The 21744-nt window shown below is 33.8% G+C and overlaps 3 protein-coding genes across 4 annotated transcripts; 2 read left to right on the top strand and 1 right to left on the bottom strand.

The window, feature by feature from the left end:
• Nucleotides 1-11226: 11226 nt before the first annotated feature.
• On the top strand, nt 11227-15995 carry LOC108453113 (inositol-tetrakisphosphate 1-kinase 3-like). 2 transcript variants are annotated; one of them, XM_017751041.2, is made up of 10 exons: nt 11227-11631; nt 12156-12237; nt 12349-12381; nt 13886-14006; nt 14150-14242; nt 14524-14643; nt 14743-14919; nt 15155-15210; nt 15309-15393; nt 15504-15995. In XM_017751041.2, the coding sequence occupies exons 1-10, from the start codon at nt 11441-11443 to the stop codon at nt 15590-15592; spliced, it is 1047 nt and encodes a 348-aa protein (XP_017606530.1). In that variant the 5' UTR covers nt 11227-11440; the 3' UTR covers nt 15593-15995. The 2 variants fall into 2 exon arrangements, with proteins under 2 accessions (XP_017606530.1, XP_017606531.1); XM_017751042.2 differs by lacking the exon at nt 11227-11631 and adding an exon at nt 12585-12698.
• Nucleotides 15836-16940, bottom strand: LOC108453114 (50S ribosomal protein 6, chloroplastic). The gene has a single exon (XM_017751043.2). The coding sequence runs from the start codon at nt 16775-16777 to the stop codon at nt 16421-16423; it is 357 nt and encodes a 118-aa protein (XP_017606532.1). The 5' UTR covers nt 16778-16940; the 3' UTR covers nt 15836-16420.
• Nucleotides 16941-17051: 111 nt separating this feature from the next.
• LOC108453112 (uncharacterized) lies at nt 17052-19461 on the top strand. The gene is made up of 2 exons (XM_017751040.2): nt 17052-18060; nt 18269-19461. The coding sequence occupies exons 1-2, from the start codon at nt 17435-17437 to the stop codon at nt 18984-18986; spliced, it is 1344 nt and encodes a 447-aa protein (XP_017606529.1). The 5' UTR covers nt 17052-17434; the 3' UTR covers nt 18987-19461.
• The last annotated feature ends 2283 nt before the right edge of the window (nt 19462-21744 follow it).

Raw genomic sequence — 21744 nt, 5'->3', positions numbered from 1 at the left:
GTCACAAATTGGATACTTGTACACAAAAGCTTCAAACCTGAAAGAGAAAAAAGTTGTCAAAGCTAAGTCAAAAAGTAATAGAAAAATTCAAGGCATACTAACACATGATAGAAAAAAGCCACACTCTGCCCTAGGTTCGAACACTTATAAGAAAAAGGAGAAATTGAGTTCAAAAAGAGAAAAGACATCGCCTAAGGGAGTCAATGTTAGTCATAAGAATTTGGGGAAAAAGAACTGACACCTTGGTTTTGCTTCTACAACAAATCTTTCCTTTAATATGAAAATTTTGGCAAATGGTAAAAGTGAGCATCAAGAGAAAGACACAAATCTTCATCTTTCTTGGAATTCGGATGCTGCTATTTTGAAAAACCCTCTATTTGAGACTAATAAAAATTTTCTTGCAGTAGAAAAGACATTGTTGATTGGAAACAAGAAAAACAACAGAGAGATTTTCAAAGAAAAAATATTGAAAATTCTTAAAGACAATAAAGGTTCATCAGAGAATGAGAGGTCGAATGATCCTTAGGAAGGAAAATGATCATTTAAGGGACATGTTTTGAGCAAGACGAAACAAGATGTCAAGAGCCGACGGGGGAGGAGAGTATGTAACACCCCATACTTGACTCGATCGTCTGGTTCGAACTATATGGTGTCACATTCATTGTTGAAGTAACTATGATCAAATCAAAATTCGATTGACAGCATTAAACATTTAATTATAAGTAAAACAAGTATATAAAGGATACATAATCATTTTTGGGTCTTATACGAGCTTACGAAAGCTCTTTTGCTAACCCGAGGTAAAAAAGGACCAAATTGTAAGGATTTTAAATTTTTTTGTTGACATCGAGATGTAGGGTGTTTCCTGTTGCAACACAACTCTCTATCTTGTGCTTGTCATAACCTCAAATGAACATCGTCATGACATGATTCTTTGGTTACACCTCATCTCGATGTTAAGAGTATATCGTTGCGATGTGACTCATTATTTTCGAAAAGGATCAGTTTAAACCAAGTTTAGAAGACCTATAATAACGCATAACATCACATTCACAACCAAAACAACAATATTTCAACAGTATATAAGGCAAAACATACCAAATTGATACTTCAAAGTGACATTAAGTAACTAAGTTCTAAATTTGACCATTTTTGATACAAAACCGACTTAAACTATAGGTACAATACATTTACAATCGAAATGGTACTTTACAAAATTTGTTGAGTCAGAAACAATAGTCTGGATGCTAACTTCGAGTCTTTGGGCTTCTAGAAATATTTGAATCTATGCACAGAGAAAACAAACTATACGCTGAGTAATAGATCTTAATGTTATTTCCATGATTCAATTCAAATTAATATAAATTTCAAATCAAATGTATACAATCAATTCCAATTCAATACCAACTAATTCACATATAACTTATGTCATTCTTCAATACATATAACACTAAACATATGCTACAAGATATATTATTTATGCCAAAAGAACCAACTAAATATATTACATCAAGGAACAACTAATTAACATATCATACAAATGTACTTAACATTCGCATTACTTTTCACTCTATTACATTCAATCAAGTCTGTATATCATTCCAGAACTAAAATCAAATCTACCATTATCATTCCATATCAGCCCTCAGAATTGTTCTAGCGGTTCGCATGATCTTTCACATGTTATCATATATATCGCAAATATGTACTTATTGTAACACCCCCTAACCCCGAACCGTCGCCGGAACAGAGTTACGAGGCATTACCAGACGTATCAGACAACTTATGAATAATTCACAAATAAAATAACATTCTTAGCATAATTTAGTTACTAAATCCCTATATTGAACTCTCAAAGTCTAAAGCATACATTTAAGTGAAACGGACTCATTTAAGTACTCCAATTTTTTTTTTATAAATTTCGACAGCATTTCTGCTTATTTTTACATAAAACCCCCTGCAATTAAAACCATATCGATTTCAAACATAACCAATTCAACCAATTTATTTCACACATTCATTTTCTATTCTAATTACCTTCTAACTAACTTAATCAATATAATATTAATTTAAATTTATCATTGTACTAATTAAATTGAAATGGATAAACTTTTTCATTATAATTCTTAGACTTGTAAAACTAACAATTTAAATCATTTATATTCAAAACATAATAACTTTTATACACATCCTATGTACATGCCACATTACCAAAAGAAAATATACATCACCAAAAGTTTACTGAAGTCAGGTCTAGCTTTGGACGCTAGTTCAGTACTTAACTTTTACAACCTGCGCACGGAAACAACCGTACGCTGAATATGCATATACTTAGTGGTATCACTATAATTTAGTTTATAATTAAATACATTAAATCACACACATACTTTTACATTACAATCATCATCACTTAATGAACAATTCAATCTTTTTTATTTTATTATTCGATTATATATATATATACCATTCTTATTTCTTTGTTTCAATTCTCAACTTTCACATATGCCATATCATTCAAATTTAGTTTTATTAGTAGATTTATTTCATTTCCCCCTATTAACTTGACTCGGACTCGGCGGATACACAGATTCCAACCAACACACCAGTATGGCACAATGTGCCTTAGCAATTCTGATCTTAATCGACAATCGATGCTTGATAGCGATGGCGATAACAATAACGATATTCAACACACAAAGTGCTGAATCGTAATAATGTGATAACGATATTCGACACGAAAGTGTCGAATCGATATGAAATAATGATAATAATGTGATGATGGTCGATAAGCATAAACCCGTACTCTTCCATATCCAATGGCATGCCAACTATATCCGACTAGCCCGACTAGTTAATAGGGTATTTAAATCATTTTTCAGTACAATTTCCATTTCGATTCAACATTAATTATAATTTATTATTTTGATCAATTTTCACAGTAATACTGTAATTCACTTCATTAGAAATTTACAGTTCAATGCAGTATACATAACATTATTCAGTAATTTCACGGTTCAATTCAGTATTCAAAACAATATTCAGTATCCCATAATTCAATTCAATATCAATCTCAATTTTAATACCCAATCACAAATTTTATCAGTTCATTAAATACTTACCTTAAAATACTTACCACACATTCATATTAAATTAAACACATATTAATTATAAAGCTTGAGTTATAGTGATACAAACTAAAATTTTCTTCGGATTTAATCCTCAACGATCTTTCCTTTTCCTTTTTGGGCCGATGCTTCAGGCTCGATATTAGCTACGAACAATTAAAATAATTTCACAATTATTAGCATAACACAATTTAAATGGTGAAATTTTTATCTAACTTTTACTTTAATTCCAATTTAATCCCAACTAAACCTATATATTTTTCTTTCTCAATTGATACCATTTTGCTACTCAATTTCTTGACAAACTCACATCTAACTACTTAATTTTTATCATATTTTCATAATTTTGAATTTATTTCAATTTAATCCCTAAAACTCAAAACTTATAGCATAGTTTACAATTCAATCCTTTATTCAATTCTAATCAAATTTTCTATCAAATACACCCCCAATTCCATCATTTGTTCAACATAACTGTAACGACCCAAAATCCGTGGGCACCGGAAAAGTGTGTTATCGGGCCTCCGTCTTAGTGAAATAAGTTCAAAAATAATTATTAAAAATATTTATGAGTCTAGTAGTGTATTTAATTAGGTTTTAATTAAGTAAATTTAGCTTAATTTAGAGTAATTATTAAAAGGATTAAATTGAATAAGGGTAAAAGTTTAATTATAGATTAAAGAAAAACTAGAAGGACTTAAGAGGAAATTAAACCATTTCCTATAGCTGAGGCGGTTTAACGTGGAAAAATATCAAAGATTTTATTGATTAAAATATATATATTTATTTAATAATTAAGTATATTATATTATATTATATTCTTATATTCTTATATTATATTATATTATATTATATTATATTATATTATATTATATTATTATATATAAAAGAAACAAATAAGTTAAAAGAAACAGAAATGAAAACGAAAACAGAGAAGAAACAGGGGAGAAAGAAGAAAAAAAGGAAATTTTAGGTTTCAAGGTTCAAAATTAAATTGGCAAGTTTAATCAAGTCCTTTTCTTATAAATTTGATGTTTTTAGAATCTTAGAGTGAAATACTCTTGAATTTAAGTTGAAATTTTGAAAGTTAATAGATTTTTGGGTAGGGTTTATGTTGAACAAATGATGGAATTGGGGGTTTATTTGATAGAAATTTTGATTAGAATTGAATAAAGGATTGAATTGTAAACTAAGGTATAAGTTTTGAGTTTTAGGGATTAAATTGAAATAAATTCGAAATTATGAAAATATGATAAAAATTAAGTAGTTAGATGTGAGTTTGGTAAGAAATTGAGTAGTAAAAAGGTATGAATTGAGAAAGAAAAATATATAGGTTTAGTTGGGATTAAATTGGAATTAAAGTAAAAGTTAGATGAAAATTTCAGCATTTAAATTGTGTTATGCTAATAATTGCGAAATTATTTTAATTGTTCGTAGCTAATATCGAGCCTGAAGCATCGGCCCAAAAAGGAAAAGGAAAGATCGTCGAGGATTAAATCCGAAAAGAATTCTGGTTTGTATCACTATAACTTAAGCTTTATAATTAATATGTGTTTAATTTAATATGAATATGTGGTAAGTATTTTAAGGTAAGTATTTAATGAAATAATAAAATTTGTGATTGGTTATTAAAATTGAGATTGATACTGAACTGAATTATTGGATTCTGAATATTGTATTGAATACCGAATTGAACTGTGAAATTACTGAATAATGTTACGTATATTGCATTGAACTGTAAATTTTCTAATGAAGTAAATTACTGTATTACTGTGAAAATTGATCAAAATAATAAATTATAATTAATGTTGAATCGAAATGGAAATCACACTGAAAAATGATTTAAATACCCTATTAACTAGTCGGGCTAGTCGGATATAGTTGGCATGCCATAGGATATGGAAGAGTACGGGTTTTGCCGGCTCACTGATTAGGCACTTATGTGCCGACTCATATTCTTATTACCATTATCATTACCGATTCGACACTTTGTGTGTCGAATCTCGTTATTACTCTTATTCTTTATTCTTGTTTGAATTTGTTCGATGAGGTACTCTGTGTACCGCATTTATTCTTTATTATTGTTTTGGCTTGGTAGATGAGGCACTATGTGCCGTCTTGGTGTGTTGGTTGGAATCCGTGTATCCATGAGTCCGAGTCAAGTTAATAGGATAAATGAAATAAATCTATTGATAAAACTATATTTGAATAATATGTCCTATGTGAAAGTTGAGAATTGAAATAAAGAAATAAGAATGGTATATATATATATATATATAATTGAATGATAACATGAAAGATTGAATTGTTCATTAAGTGATGATAATTGTAATGTAAAAGTATGTGTGTGATTTAATATATTTAATTATAAACTGAATTATAGTGATACCACTTGAGTATATGCATACTCTCACAGACGGTTGTTTCCGTCTTGCGCAGTTGTAGAAGTCAAATCTTGAACCAACATCCAAAGCCGGACCGACTTGACAAACTTTTGGTGATGTATATTTTCTTTTGGTAATGTGGCATGTACATAGGATGTGTATAAAGGTTATTATGTTTTGAATATAAATGTTTTAAAATATTAGAATTACAAGTCTAAGAATTATAATGAAAAAGTTTATCCATTTCAATTTAATTAGTACAATGATAAATTTAAATTGATATTATGTTGAGTAAGTTGATTAGAGGTATTTAGAATAGAAAATGAATGTGTGAAATAATTTGGTTGAATTAGTTATGCTTGAAATGGATATGGTTTTACTTGCAGGGGATTTATGTAAAATAAGCGAAATGTTGTAAATTCATAAAAAAAATTGAATACTTCAACGAGTCCCGTTTCACTTAAATGTAAGATTTAGATTTGAATAGTTCAATATAGGGATTTAGTAATTAAATTATGCTATGAATGTTATTTTATTAGTGAATTATTCATAAGTTGTCTGATATGTTTGGTAATGCCTCGTAACTCTGTTCCGGCGACGGTTCGGGGTTAGGGGGTGTTACAATAACTCATGTTTAGAAATCTACTATCTTTCAAATTTTCAATATAAATCATGACATATTTTTCCTAGAACTCCAAAAACTTAAAAATTACAAAAAAAAAGGATTAAATTGACTTACCAATTTAATTTTGACCCTTGAAACCTAAATTTTCCTTTTTCTTCTTTCTCCCCTGTTTCTTCTCTGTTTTCGTTTTCATTTCTGTTTCTTTTAACTCATTTGTTTCTTTTATATACAATAATAATATAATATAATATAATATAATATTATAATATACTTAATTATTAAATAAAAAAATATATTTTAATCAATAAAATCTTTGATATTTTTTTCCACGTTAAACCGCCTCAGCTATAGGAAATGGTTTAATTTCCTCTTTAGTCCTTCTAGTTTTTCTTTAATATATAATTAAACTTTTACCCTTATTCAATTTAATTCTTTTTGCTAATTACTCTAAATTAAGCTAAATTTACTTAATTAAAACCTAATTAGACACACCACTAGACTCATAAATATTTTTAATAATTATTTTCAAACTTATTTCACTAAGACGGAGGCCCGATAACACACTTTTTCAGTGCCCATGGATTTTGGGTTGTTACACTTGTAATACAATTTCATAATGTCAAATTCATTTTCAAATATCAATTGATTAATTTAAAATGTATATTCCTCATTAACATGACTCGGATTTCAAGTCCAATACATGGAATGGACAAACTGGATTGTAATCTGGCACCGTAATGCCTCATCAAATATATCAAACAAAAGTTATTGGTACACATAGTGCATTATCGGGCAAGCCAAAGCAATTATATTGACACACAAGGTGCATTGTTGGACAAACCAAAGCAATTATACTGACACGCATAGTGCATCATTGAATAAATCGAAGTAATTATATTGACACATAAGGAATATCATTGGACAAATCGAAACAATTATATTAGCACGCATAGTGCATCATTGGATAAACCGAAGCAATTGGTTGCTTTGGCAATTTGATCTAGTGAAAATTATATTAGAGGTCAATGTAGCATTTGGTTGCTTTGGCGATTTGATTTAGTGACAAATAAGGAGTTGTGCAACACAAAATAAGAAATTCATGCTCTTGTTAAGGTACAACCTTTTAACACAATTTGGTTACTTTAAGCTATTTATGCAAAAACTCTAAATTTAGATTTAGACGTTTGTTTTGGAAAAACTTGAAAATGATTGCTCAAAATCATCATTTTCCATAGCTAATGACAGGTGATTTTAATGAAGTTTTATCGAGTAATGGCAAGAAAGGTGGGCGGCCGTCTCCTAACTCTATATCAAAGAGTTTCATGATTGCCTTAACTATTATGACATGATGGACTTAGGTTTTAAAGGGCATCAATTCACTTGGTCAAATCTCATATCTACTAGTCAACTAAATCAGGAGCGGGTTGACCTCATCTTCGCTAACACAATTTAGAGATTACTATATAAAGATGTTACGGTCCTCCACCCTACTAGAACAAAATCAAACCATAGGTTGATTATGTTATGTTTATTCCTCGAATCTTCAAGATCTAATCGTAAACCTTTAAAATTTCAAAAAATATGGCTTGATTATTCTGATTTTGATCGTATTGTTAACTCAGTTTAGAATTGTTCTAGTGATTTGTTTCCTATAGTTATTCATGTTCTTGCTAATGCCTTTAGTAATTGGAACCACTTTACTATTGGAAATGTGTTTGAGAAAAAAGAAAGAGTTGATTGCGAGGTTAAGAAGGATTAAGAAGGCACTCAAAAGACTTATGGGCGATGAAATCTCATGTGAATTGGATTGTTGAAGGGGATAAAAACACAATTTTTCACCTTACAACCATGAAAATAAGAAGCTACAATTGTCGTAACAGTATAAATAATAAATAAAGGAAGTGGGTTACTAGATGAATGATCCTTGAACCTATTGTCAATGAAGTTTTCAACGACCTCTTCTCGACTTCTAGAGTTATGATATAAAGAATAGTCGACCCTATTCCATTGCATTGAAGTTCTTTGTCTGAGGAGGAAAAATAGAGGCTTAACCTCCCTTACTTGAGGAGGAAATCACGAAGACTATGTTCTATTTTAACCCTTTTGAAGCTCTCAGCCTTGATGGTTTCCATCCAATGTTGTTCCAAAAATGTTGGGATTCTATGAAATTGAGTGTGTGAACTAATCATGGAGGCTTTCAAATTTGGTAAGGTCCCTCATCAGATCAATGACACATTAATAGCATTAATCCCTAAATCAAGTGCCCTCTTCAGCATTCAACATTATCGTCATATAAGTATTTGTAACACCTCTTAGAGGACAATTACCAAGATCCTTGTCAAAAGGTTAAGACCGTTCATGGATAAGATGGTTTTTTCTATTCAATGAAGCTTTATTAAAGGTAGATAGGTGTCTGATAATGCAATTTTTGTTCAAGAGGTGGAAAATTGTTTCCAACGACTGAAAAGAAAAGTGGGTTCCATGATTGTTAAATTGGATATGGAGAAGGTATATGATAGGCTGGAATAGGACTTTATCAAGAAGGTGTTAATATCTTTTAATTTACTTGATAAATGGATTAGGCTGATTTTCAGTTGCGTTTCCACTTCTTTGATGATGGTCCTAGTTAGTGAAGGCAAGCTAGAAAGATTTGAACCATCTAGAGGGACTAAACAATGAGACTTTCTATCTTTGTATATTTTCATCTTTTGCATGAAATACCTTAATCTTCGTATTAACGAGGCTATAAAAGCTAAGAAATGGAAATGAGTTAATACTTTAAGATAGAGTCCAAAAGTTACTCATCTTTTCTTTGTAGATGATGTAATTTTGTTTACCAAAACTGAAAAAAGTACCATAGATACCATAAATAGGTAATTGAGGACTTTTCCTAAGGGTAGGGCCAAAAAGTAAGTCTCTTAAAATCTATAACATTATTTCCGAAAAAACAAATATTAGAGATAACAAAATAGAACCATTGATAGTTTGGGCTTAAAAGAACAAATGATTTAGAAAAGTACCTGGGTTTCCCAATTCTCAATTGTAGAATTAAGCGAACTGATTACAACTTCATTGTTGAACATGTTAATAACAAGCTTGGTACTTGGAAAAGTAATTGCCTATTGAGAGTGGGTAGGCTCATTTTAGCCCAATCTACTATTATCGCTATTCCAAATTATTATATTCAACGTCGTGCCTTACCTACTAGTGTTTGTAATGCCCTTGATAAAGTTATTATGGACTTTTTGTGGGTTGACTCTAAAACAAAGAAAAAAGTTCATCTCCTTCAAGGGGAAAAGTGACACAACCAAAGGAAGTTAGTGGTATTGAGTTACCTAACACTAGACAAAGAAAAAAAAAACCAGACTCATTTGATTAAACTGGGTTGGTGGATCATTAAGGAACCTAATAATCTTCGGGTTCGTATGTTACTCTCTAAGTATCTTGATGGAAGAGACCCTTGTAAGCCTCCAAGTAATATGTCATTAACGTGGAAAGCTCTTAGAAAAATTAGTCTATTTTCTTGAGAAAGGTCTCATATGGCAAGTTAGTAATGGCAACAATGTTAATGTTTGGACTAACAATTAGACAAGTGAGGGACCCCTTCTACAACTCTTTGATGGTCCTTTGAGTAAGAAGGATGAAAGGTTAACATTCAGGGAACTCAAACAAAGATGGAAGAGAGTGGGTCCATTCTTATCTCTATGGTTCTTCCAAATGAATATATTGGAAAAATCATTAGTACACCTATCACTTGTTGCACGGATAACAAGGATTCTATATGCTAAAATTTTTCCAATGTTGTTGAGTTTAATCTGAACCGTGTTTATTTGCTTGTGAAAGGTATTAACTCTACAAACATTAAAAACAAAGGTGATTGGAAGTGCTTGGAAACTTAATATTCCAACTAAACTAAGGTAATTTTTTGGGAGTGCATACATGGTATTGTGGCCACTAAAAGTTTCTTAAGTAGTATAGGTATGAGTATTATTCAAGAGTGCCCTTTTGTGTAGTAGATAGCCTAAAACCATTGATCGTCTTTCTAGGTCGTGTCATATAAGCAGTGAAATATGGCATATTTTATTCCCTAAGAGTTATTCACAATCTCAAGCGAACCTCCTTTAGATGCAATGGTTGAGGGAGAGCGCAAACATGAAGGAATTTCATACTAACTATTGTGTCTCAATAAGTACCATATTTTTCTTTTTCATTCGGGGAGTGTGGTTACTTAGAAATTCTATAATTTTCAAAGGTAGAAATTATAGCAGTGAGGTGCCTAGGATGGTTCTTACTTGAACTGCTGAGTTTTTTGTGTTTGTAAGGAAAACTTAAACGGATACCGTTATCTAGCTTCATACATGTTTTTGGAAACCACCTGAAAATGATTGGTCTAAATTAAATACAGATGAATTTTTAGTTGAAAAATCTGATAAAAGTGGTGCAATGACTATTATCCGTGACAGTTATGGCAAATGGGTGGTTGGTTCCTATTGATTTATTCCTAATGCGACTAGTGTTGCTGTTAAACTATGGAAACTTAAAAGATGGTTTAAATATGACTTTATAATTAAATTTGAATAAGAGATTGATTCTCAAATTGTTGATCAACTGTATGACTAATTTTGACATAAATATTGATCTTATAGTTGATTGCAGGTTACTTGGACCAGTTCAACTTAGCATATTTAGAGGGAGGGGAATTGCATTGCTGACATGTTGGCTAGATTAGGAAGTAATATTTGGAGTAGTGAATTTTGTAAAAATTGTTTTGTGTTTTTGCTCTTCCCTACCGGACTATATCATTCCCATTTTACAGCGTTTTAACAAAATATTATTATTTTTCCCACAAAGAATCCCAAAAAACAAAAACTGTGGTGTCTATCACCAAAAATTCGCCACGTCATAAGCCGCCATTCCCTTGGAAAACACATACCCCAACGTGCGGAAATGGAGCACCGTCATCGGGCGAAGCGTGACCGTGGGATCAAAATAATTGTAGTCAAAGACAGATCAAAGGCGCCCACAACCTAAGCCTAAAAGCAAGCGAAACATCTGATCCAGTCTCTTCCTTCCGTCCAAATTCGCTTATTTATTGACGCGTTTTCCATCACCAAACCCTCTTCTCTTCCTTTCCTCCTCCCACCCTTTTTTTTCTTTATATAATAAAACGTTTTTTTGTTCATTCGCCCTTTCGCTGTTTTATTTGGTTTTTGTTTAATAGCTTAACTGACTCTCTGAAATATCGCGGATCTTTGGTTTTCTACACGCATTTTCGCTTTTAATTATAGCCTGATTTTACTCGGAAGATGAGGCTGGAGGAAGAGTTCTCTCATTGCGACAACTACGACGAAGAGGAGGAACCCAAAACGATGTCGCAATGTTCCATCGGAGTTTTACAACAACAACAGCAGCAGCAAAAGTTTGTCGTTGTCGGTTATGCCCTTACCTCTAAAAAAATCAAGAGCTTTTTACAACCAAAGTTCGAAGGTTTAGCCAGGTGAATCTTGGGTCTTTTTTTTTTTTTTTTTTGGGTTCGGTTGATCGTTTTGGAATCTAATGTTTGTGATCCCAAAATTGAGAATATCGTCCCATTTGACGTCCTTGTCGTTTTGGTTGTGCGGAATGAAATAATTTATGTGAACGACATTACATCAAACACTTGAACTCCAATAAGCCAAAGTTTTTCGATATTTTTATTTTTTGTGACCCTCGTTTATTTTGGTGATTATAATTTGTCATTTCCTCAATTTATTTCGAATTAATACATGGAGATATTTATCATTACTTACTACATGGATCTGTGGCAAGTTTCTTTTCTTTTCAGTACCTGGACCATGATTCGCTTCTAATATTAAAATATGAGTTCTTTTTCCGTTTTGCTTTTTCAAATTTGTTCAAGTTGTGCACCCTGATAAGAGAAAAAGCTTGTCTTTTGCGGTTAGCATAAAGGGTCTGTTGCTGTTGCTGTTTTGTTTCTTTCTTTCATGTTAGTAACATAGTAAAATGTTGAAAATGGTGCAGGAATAAGGGGATATTATTTGTTGCAATTGATCAAAATAGACCTCTCTCAGACCAGGGTCCTTTTGATATTGTATTGCACAAGGTTAGTAGATATTTCTCTGTATATGTTTAACTGTCTTTCATTTACCTGTTCTTAAATTTTATTATGAAGCGATGCATACTTAACATGACCCATTTTTTGTATCTGATGCAGTTGACAGGAAAAGAATGGCGCCAGATTCTTGAGGTTGGTCCAAATTCTAGAACCTATCATTTTTGTTTACTTTTTAAGTGATGGATGTTGTGGAATGATTTGAGTGTGAATCCACTTCTGTTTGATATATTATGTTGTGGTTTTGATGTGTTGTACATGTGAGGAACCGAATAACCCAGAGACTGGTGTCAGAAAATTATTGTTTAAATCTCATTAGTGGCTGACATAATTTGCAGACTTCTTGCTCTTTCCTTCCTCATGAAACCTGACTTGATAATTGAGGTCGAGGCCTTAAGATACCAGCAAGTGAGGATGTTTCTACTTCCATGGCCATCTAGCTGATTTTTCAGGTTTTCCTTAGCATTACCTGTGAAACAAACTTTTTCTTTGTTTTGAATGGCTTCTTTTGTCCTGTGTATAACTATGACCCCTTTCTGTCCTGACTCAAACCTAGTAAGTGTAGGGTCGTGTGTACCTCTATGTTTGTTATATCATGCTTGAGGAAGTGGCTGGCATAAGGATTCACTTATTTGCAAAAATTCAGAAACGATGACAGCAAAAACTTATGACCTCAGCAAGATGAAAATTCTTACATTCAAATTTCCTAGTAGTTGTTCTTTGGAACTTGGATATTGCTTTTCTTTTCCCTTTTTTTTTTTTTTAATTTTAAGATTAATACAAGTGCTTAAGGTGAACAATTCTTGAATTTTATAATTATAGATTTATATAGGCAACAGCTGCTTAAGTCATACTCCTTGGAATCTATTGCTAGAATATACGTTCATTACTCATGGGATACCAAGTTCTAATTTTTCCCCTCTAATCTGTTTTAATCCAGTTCTTTAGCAATGTTAGTGTACGTACTAGTAAAAGTTCTAGTGCTTGGCTAACTCATTCATGTTAAATAAGTTCTATGATGCAATATATTTTAATTGTCTGCAAAAAATTTATACATTGAGATTATTTTGAATGGCCTCTTTAAGTTTTATGTCATTTAATCTTAAGAGGTTTCCATATTTTGTGGTGGTCTGTTGATTTGGTTATTTAATGGGGATCCTTCCTGGCCTGTGACTCTGATTTCCTAAATATCTTGTACCTGTATGAGCTGTTTTCAAGTCTCAATGGTTCAGTTTCTGCATGAATTTATGTTGCAATATGAGGATGGTTGGTTGTTCATTACAGTGCCCAATGAAAAAAAATTAGAAATATGCCTTGTGATCTTGTGATTTTGTGTAAATTCCTGAGTGGATGATATACATTGTAAAATATTCCGTCTTTTTTCAGAAGTTTTTCTTCTGAATAGAATGAATGGAATTCTTAAGGTAGAAATTATAAATGGAGAAAATAAGAAAGAAGATTGTAAAGCCTTTTCTTCCTGGCGAAAGGATTATGCAGTGTTTGATTTTGGAGAATAATGGGCATTTCATTCATTAAAAGTTAATTTTGAAAAGGTTGCTCTCTCTAGGGTTATTTGTTTGCTACTTACACATTTGTGTTAAGTCCAGTCCATCTTACATTCTTTACCATATATGTACAGGATTATAGACAAACACATCCTGAAGTCACAGTTCTAGATCCTCCTGATGCTATACAACATTTACACAATCGCCAATCGATGCTACAATGTGTTGCAGACATGAATTTATCTACCTCCTATGGTAATTTGTGCTGTCCTATTTGTTGACATTAGAACCTAGGCCTTTTTCTTCTTCTCTTTCCTGCAGCTTTTTGGCTTTCGATGAAAGGTTATCAAATGAACTCTCATGCTGATGGAAGTTGATTTTAATATTTTGCCATGCAGGAAGAGTTGGTGTTCCCAGGCAATTAGTCATTAAAAAGGATGCATCTTCTATTGCTGATGCTGTAGATAAAGCTGGGTTGATACTACCCCTTGGTATGCACATTTTGACCTGTGTTATTACAAGTGATAGCAGTATATAGGGGTATTTAAGTTGATAGACAGTCTTCTGTACTATATAGGTTGTGTTTTAAGTTTAAGAATCTGTTTCCTGCTGTCTGTATTTTACCTGTAAGATCAGCCAAAAAAACGTATAAAAATGCTTTGCTCAATCTTGTGATTTATTTTTAGGGTTCATCTCATTTACTTATTCTGCTTTTAGTTTCCACTTCAATGCTTTCTAATCAAACTTAAAAGTTTTTTTTCATCTGTTGCAGTTGCAAAACCATTGGTTGCTGACGGAAGTGCAAAGTCACATGAATTGTCACTTGCTTATGATCAGTACTCCCTCCAGAAACTAGAACCTCCACTTGTTCTTCAGGAGTTTGTTAACCATGGTATGCAACTGCAATTTTTCTAGGGACTTCATAATAGTGTTTCCAGCTTTGCTGAGCAATGCCTGACTGCTGTGCTGCATTTTTTTCTAATGTTTGTAGGAGGTGTTCTCTTTAAGGTTTATATTGTTGGAGAAGCCATTAAAGTGGTCAGGCGTTTCTCTTTACCTGATGTAACTAAAAGAGAACTCTCTAAAGTTACGGGTGTTTTTCGGTTTCCACGTGTTTCATGTGCTGCAGCTTCTGCAGATGATGCAGATTTGGACCCTAGTGTGGCTGGTATGTTTCCCCATTCAAGATTATCCTTTTCTTGTTTGCTGTTTTTGTGATTTTGCTTGTTGCCCTTCTTTAACATGAATGTTTGATCAACGTAGTTGTATTTGGAATTTATTTGAATAAGGTTTCATGGTTGAACCAGAAAAGGTTGAACCTTATTTGATTGTGGCTTTTCAGTTAATTTCATGCAACATGTGGGTTTTGTAGGCCCTAAGCGTTTTCTTTTATGCTATTGCAGAACTTCCCCCTCGCCCTTTACTTGAAAGACTGGCCAAAGAGCTTAGGTGGCGACTGGTAACTTTCAGAATTTTGACTATTATTTTTGTCCGTACATGTATACCAATCTCTGGAATAATTTTGATATATTTATATGAAATTTTTGTTACATGTAGGGTCTTCGGCTATTTAACCTAGACATTATCCGGGAGCATGGAACTAGAGATCATTTTTATGTGATTGACATAAACTACTTTCCTGGCAAGTGCCATTTTTAGACCTGGTTTAAAAGCCCCTTGCTATTATCATTGTTCTTTGTTTGAATCACCTTGCAGGCAGCTGACTTGGAATTGTTGGTGAAAATATTGCAGGGTATGGGAAAATGCCGGGGTATGAACATATATTTACAGACTTCCTCTTGAGCCTTGTGCAGAGTCGATACAAGAAAAGATCTAGCTAGAAACTTAATGGAAGCCTAGGACACTCCAAAGCATCAGATGGTGTTGTTAATAATCATATGCAAGATATGATGTGTTCGCGGTTGTTCCGTTACCCCTTTGTATAGCATCGAGCTGGTGGAGGGTGCACATCGAAGCACAAAAGAAGCCAAGCCTCCAAATTAAGTAGTTTACATGGAGCTGGTAGAGGATTGTCCTCCCTACTACTACATAGGTGTTAAATGATGTAAACAGCTCTTTGAAAATCAGATTTGTGGTGGCTCAATTCTTTTCTTCTACTTTGTATTTACCCTTTTGCTGTTGCATGTAAACATGTTGATGGGTGGAGCTCTTTCTGCAACCAGCCAATAACATCATCTGATGTTTCATCTTTTTATTAAATACACATTGTTTTGTTCTTTCAAATTTCTTTGTTTTTTATGACAGTAGAGTAGTCTGAAGTAGAACTTATATGTACTTCATTTTTTATTCCCAATCCCCAAAACACTATAGATGTTAAATCAAAACTGATAACCCAAATTTTCAATCAAAATTCACAGATGGATGAATCTCAACTACTATCAAGACAAAGGGTATCCTCTTGGCAATGTCTTACTGTTAGCATTATACTTATTGAAGAATAGAAAGAAGATAAGCTTGGAAACGTTGGTATAATTTTTTAGAAAAACTGAAATTAAATTAAAGGCAAATTCACCTCGAAATCTAAGACAGGTTTAAATGCATAGATGTTCATCAGAGTACATTTTTCAGTTTAATTAAATCATATTTCAAAAAACCTGGAGAAGCAAATACGGTACAACCGACATAACAATGAACAGTGAACAAATAAACTACCCGGTTGAAGCAGGAGCCTGTAGAGCAGAGCCAGCAAGACCAACCTCAGCAACATCGGCGCCATCATTTTCTCCGCCGCTTGAAACTAAGGCCCAATCAGGAGGCAGCGGAGGCAAAGGAGCGTAAACGGTGGGCTTCCTCCTTATGTCCCATGGCTGCGTCTTGCGTGGCCTGGTCTTCATATGATGCTTCGTTGCCTTCTTCTGCGGCCTCGACGAACATTCTATCGACAACCCACCGGTGGAAGCTGTTGAAGATGGAATATTACGCACCTTAATTGAAGGTAGAGAGATGGAATTGGGAACAAAGGCGCTTTTGGGAGCTGAAGCAATGGAAACTAGCGGCATTCCCATGGTTTTCTTCTTCGGTTAGTTCACTTTCTCTTGCCTTTGTTTCTGTAGGTTTTACGCACAAAAAAAGAGTGAAACGAAATGGGCGTCTCCGAACCTTTGCTTTTGGATTACGTGCGTTATCCTTTTACGCACAGTGTGTATAACATCACAATTCACATCGACTAAATCTCAATTTGCTTTGGGCTTCAATGTTAGCATTCGGCCTTTGGGTGAAACCAACCCATTCAGGCTAGCACCTTCACGTCACGAGTGTTTCACAGACCCACGTGCCAACAGTCACAGACTAGCATGCAAAATTCTTCCACCCTTCATGTCTGTGACTGTGAGTGCAAAATAGATTCTGATCCATCTTAACGACTGCCCCCAAAAAAAAAAATAAAACTCCCGTTATAACCCCAACCCCCCCCCTTCAATATTCCACATCAGATACCGTTGTCAGCTTCTTCCTTTGCAACTCAAATCATGTTTTAGTCTAAATCTCAGCCATTTTCCTCGCTGATCCCCAACCTGCCTCCTACCTCCCAATTCTCTCAAATGTTTAGCTTATTACACGATTTCCCATGTAACATGCATTCCTGTCTTTATTGCTAGCTATATATGCAAGACTGGTTTTTTTTAAAGAGGAAGGGCGAGTGCTAAAACCAGTAATAAAAAGCCATGGATCCTTGCCCTTTCGTACGACTTACCGTCGGCAATCTAGCGTTGAAAATTCCGGTGGCGTCTAAACCAGCGCAGTCCGTTGTTCATCCTTCTTTGTCGCCGTGTTTTTGTAAGATTGAGCTTAAGAATTTCCCTTTACAAACCGCCGTTGTTCCCTACTTTCCACCGGAGAATCAGTTTCCCGACAATCAGCTTCAAACCCTCGCCGCTACTTTCCACCTCAGCAAAGCCGATATCGACAAACTTGCTCAGAAATCGATCTTTTCCGCCAAGCCTTGTCTCAAGATCGCTGTCTACACCGGCCGGAGAGGCAGTACCTGCGGTGTTAACTCAGGGTGTCTGTTAGGAAAAGTTTCGGTACCGTTGGATCTGGCGGGAACCGAATCCAAGGCTTGTGTTTTCCACAATGGCTGGATATCAGTCGGGAAAGAAACTAAAAAAGATTCCTCTGCTCGGTTTCACTTGAATGTGAAAGCGGAACCCGACCCGAGATTTGTTTTCCAGTTCGACGGCGAACCGGAATGTAGCCCTCAAGTGTTTCAGATCCGAGGAAATATCCGGCAACCCGTTTTCACTTGCAAATTCAGTTTCAGAAACACCGGTGACCGGAATCAAGGATCCAGGTTAGTTATAATTAGTTATTTAATTCTCAGTATTTTCTATGAAGTTATTCAATTTGAATGCAAAACAGTAGGATAAAGCAACATTAAAGTTTGCAGGATTATGTTCTTCAATTCTTTTTCATTTTTTTAGTTACTTTTTACTGTTTAGTTAGTTGTGCAGTGTTTGTTCTTTGCTTGTGAAGTTAACTTTTCAGTTACAATCGGACAGGTCGTTACGGTCAGAGCCAAGTAGCTCTCGGAGATGGCTAAGCTCGTTTGGAAGTGAAAGGGAAAGGCTAGGAAAAGAACGTAAAGGTTGGTCCATAACGGTTCACGACTTATCCGGCTCACCTGTAGCCGCGGCTTCGATGGTTACTCCTTTCGTGGCTTCACCGGGATCGGGCCGAGTCAGTCGCTCTAATCCCGGCTCATGGCTTATTCTCCGTCCCGGAGGTGGTACCTGGAAACCCTGGGGCCGTCTCGAGGCTTGGCGAGAACGCGGCTCTTCCGACGGACTCGGTTATCGTTTTGAACTCATTCCTGATATGAGCGCGGCAGCCATTGTCCTGGCCGAGTCGACGCTGAGTTCAAGTAAAGGAGGGAAGTTTGTGATTGACCTAGGTGGCGGAAGCGGTTCCAACGGACGGGTGACGCCGAAGAGTTCGACATCGCCGGCTTGTAGTCCAAGGAGTAGCGGTGATTTCAGGTACGGGCTATGGCCGTTTGCCGTGCATCAAGGATTCGTAATGTCGGCTGGCGTGGAAGGAGAAGGCAAGTGTAGTAAACCTCGCGTGGAGGTGAGTGTGCAGCACGTGAACTGCACGGAAGATGCAGCTGCTTACGTGGCATTAGCCGCTGCCGTTGATCTGAGCATTGATGCTTGCAGGCTCTTCTCTCAACGTCTAAGAAAAGAGCTCTGTAATCATCACCAGGAATTACTTGGTTGATTCAGATTTTTCCCTCCCTTTTTTTTCAAAAAGAAAAAGTGTTTTTTTTTTTTTTTGTTTCCGCGAGAGGTATTTTTAGTTACCTTTTTTACGGTTTTACCACTAACAAACAAATCCAAAACTCTGTAAGATAGAAAGAAGGAAAGCAAGGGGGTGATTTCCATTTACCAGCTACCACGCTCTGTTTGTTTGTTTTTTTTTTAACCGTGTGGGTTTGGTTTTTGTGAGATATGATTGTCGTGAAGCTGACTTGATGTGCTGTAACTAAATATGAAAACGTCATTTTATGTGGTGAAAATTGTCATCAAATGCTTATGAAAAGGAAAGGAAAGGAGAGGAGGGTTGGTTGTTGAGGAATGAAGAGAAGTCCTTGCACGTTACTATTGCTTGGTGGGTACTGAAGAATTGTTTTATGTATGATAGCTGTAATCCGCTTTCATTAGTAGCCAGCAATAAAGAAAAGAAGTTATAAAAATGAAGCGTGGGGGTAGGAATGAGAGTATTGGAGTATACTTTACAAGCTCAACTCCAGTCTCATTTAATTAATGAAGGGAAGAAAAAGATTAGGTTGGATTAGATTAGCTGACAAAATTTCAATATATGCAGCAAAGGAATGGTATTTTAAAATACAAGGAAAGTGGGTGTAAAGGGAAAGTTGTAGGGCCTGGGTTTGGTGGTGGCTTATCCCCCTTGCCCTCGTCCTTGCCCTTGCCCTTGCCCTTGCCCTTGCCCTTCACTTTAAAACAGGGAAGCCATGTGTCCGTCAGAGAGGCACGTGACCATGATTTACAGTTGTAAAACCAAACAAGCAAAAGCTTCAATAATATAAATAACTAGTCGTACTAATAAAATGACGCTGGATTGGCAGATTTTGCTCCACTGGAGTCGACAGACACTACATAATTAGGAGTCACGCTCACGTCTCTGTGCCTTGCTTCGCTTTTCTTTTTCAAATCTCTGCTTCACTCCTCTTTTTTTCTTAAACACTCTTCTCCGGTTCTTTGTTCAATAATTTTTAAATATATTTTAATTTTAATCTTTTTATTTTTTAAATTTAATCCAATTATTTATATAATTTATATTACATTTGAAAAAACTAATTTAATTTAAATTCAAAAATAAATATCTATCAAATTTTAAATCTACAAATAGCTTAAATACTTTAAATAAATATATTTTAATCTGAATAAGCTTTTAACCATGCGTTATTTCTGTTGAAAATTGCAAGTAATTAGAGCCACAAAATTAACCGCCACTCGCTCGGGCAATAAAACTTTGACAAAGAACTAAATTTACATTGGATGCTTCATCTGATGTCGTTTGATTTGACTTGATAGTTTCTTGGATACTAACAACTATTGGATAAACTTTCGCGGATTTCTACGCTATGTTTTTTAAAATAGTTAAATTACTATTTAAGGTTTAAATTTGATAATTTTTTTAATTAAGTCTTAAACTTGATAATTATTTTAATATTGGGATTTGAATTTAATAATTTTTCTCACATTAGGTTCTAAATCATTTTTTATTCTAAGTTAGACCTTGAACTTAACAATTATTCTCATTTTAGGGCATAAACATGACAACTATTCTCACATTAAGGCTTGAATTTTAGGGCTTTCAATGTCTAACTTGAATAAAAATAGTTTAAGTCCTAATGTGGGAACATTTGTCAAGTTTAGGCCCTAACTTACCAAGAAAAAAGTTCAAGTCCTAATGTGAGAATAATTGCCAAATTCAGGGTCTAACTTGGACAAAAAAATAATTTTAAATCCCAATGAAAGAAAAATTATCAAGTTCAAGCCCCAAAATATGATATAACCCTTTTTGCAGTTAGGTTTAACACAACCTTAGCTACAATTAAAGGTTTATTATTAAAAATATTATACTATTATATAAATTATTGAACATCATGTGAATTGTGTTTTAAATTAATTGATATTGTTATTATTACAATTATCATGATGACATAATTTCAAGTGTGTTTAATTGTGTTTTTCCTTCAATTTAAAAGTTGAAGAGAGATTGAGTAGATATAAGCATTGTATTAAAAAATTATTAAACATTTTATAATATAATGTGTAACATAAATTACAATATATATTATTTACTTACACTTTTTACACTCTACATAATTGTTTTATGAAAACCATTACACTATTTATTATTGTTATTGTAATGGCCTAAATTCAAGGTTATCGGAACAATGGTTTTGTAACCATAGATCCGATTTAAAGAGAAATTTATTTCAATATTTTTGCTTGAAAATTGATATGATAGGAAAATCGTATGAAAATATTGATAGAAAAATTTTACCAATTTAGTGATTAGATAGAAAAAGAAATTATTGAAGAAATTGGGTAAAAACAAGATATCGAGACCTCTATCTCGTAAAACCGAGTCAAAAATAATTTCATAAATATTTATGAAATGTTATTAGTGTGGTATTAAAATTTCGTTAGGAAATTATAATGTTTGGGTAGTTAATTAAATAAAAAGGACTAAATTGTAATAGGTGTAAAAGTTGCTAGAGTGATTAAATACCTTAAGAGTCTAATGAGAAAGGATTTAAAAGGCAATTAGACCCAAAAGTTATTTAGGCTGGACGGAAAGGGTATGAAATCAGCAGAAAAAATGATAAATTAAGGGTAAAATTGGAATATTGCAAAATTAACTAAATAAAACTAGGACTAAATAGGAAATATCTAGATTTCTCTTCATTTCTCTTCAATTCAAGCAGCTAAAAACGCCATAGGAG

This window comes from Gossypium arboreum, chromosome 5 (assembly GCF_025698485.1).
Source record: "Gossypium arboreum isolate Shixiya-1 chromosome 5, ASM2569848v2, whole genome shotgun sequence".
Lineage (NCBI taxonomy): Eukaryota > Viridiplantae > Streptophyta > Magnoliopsida > Malvales > Malvaceae > Gossypium > Gossypium arboreum.
The sequence above is the reverse complement of the archived record's forward strand: the minus strand, read 5'-3'. Positions and strand labels throughout refer to the sequence as shown.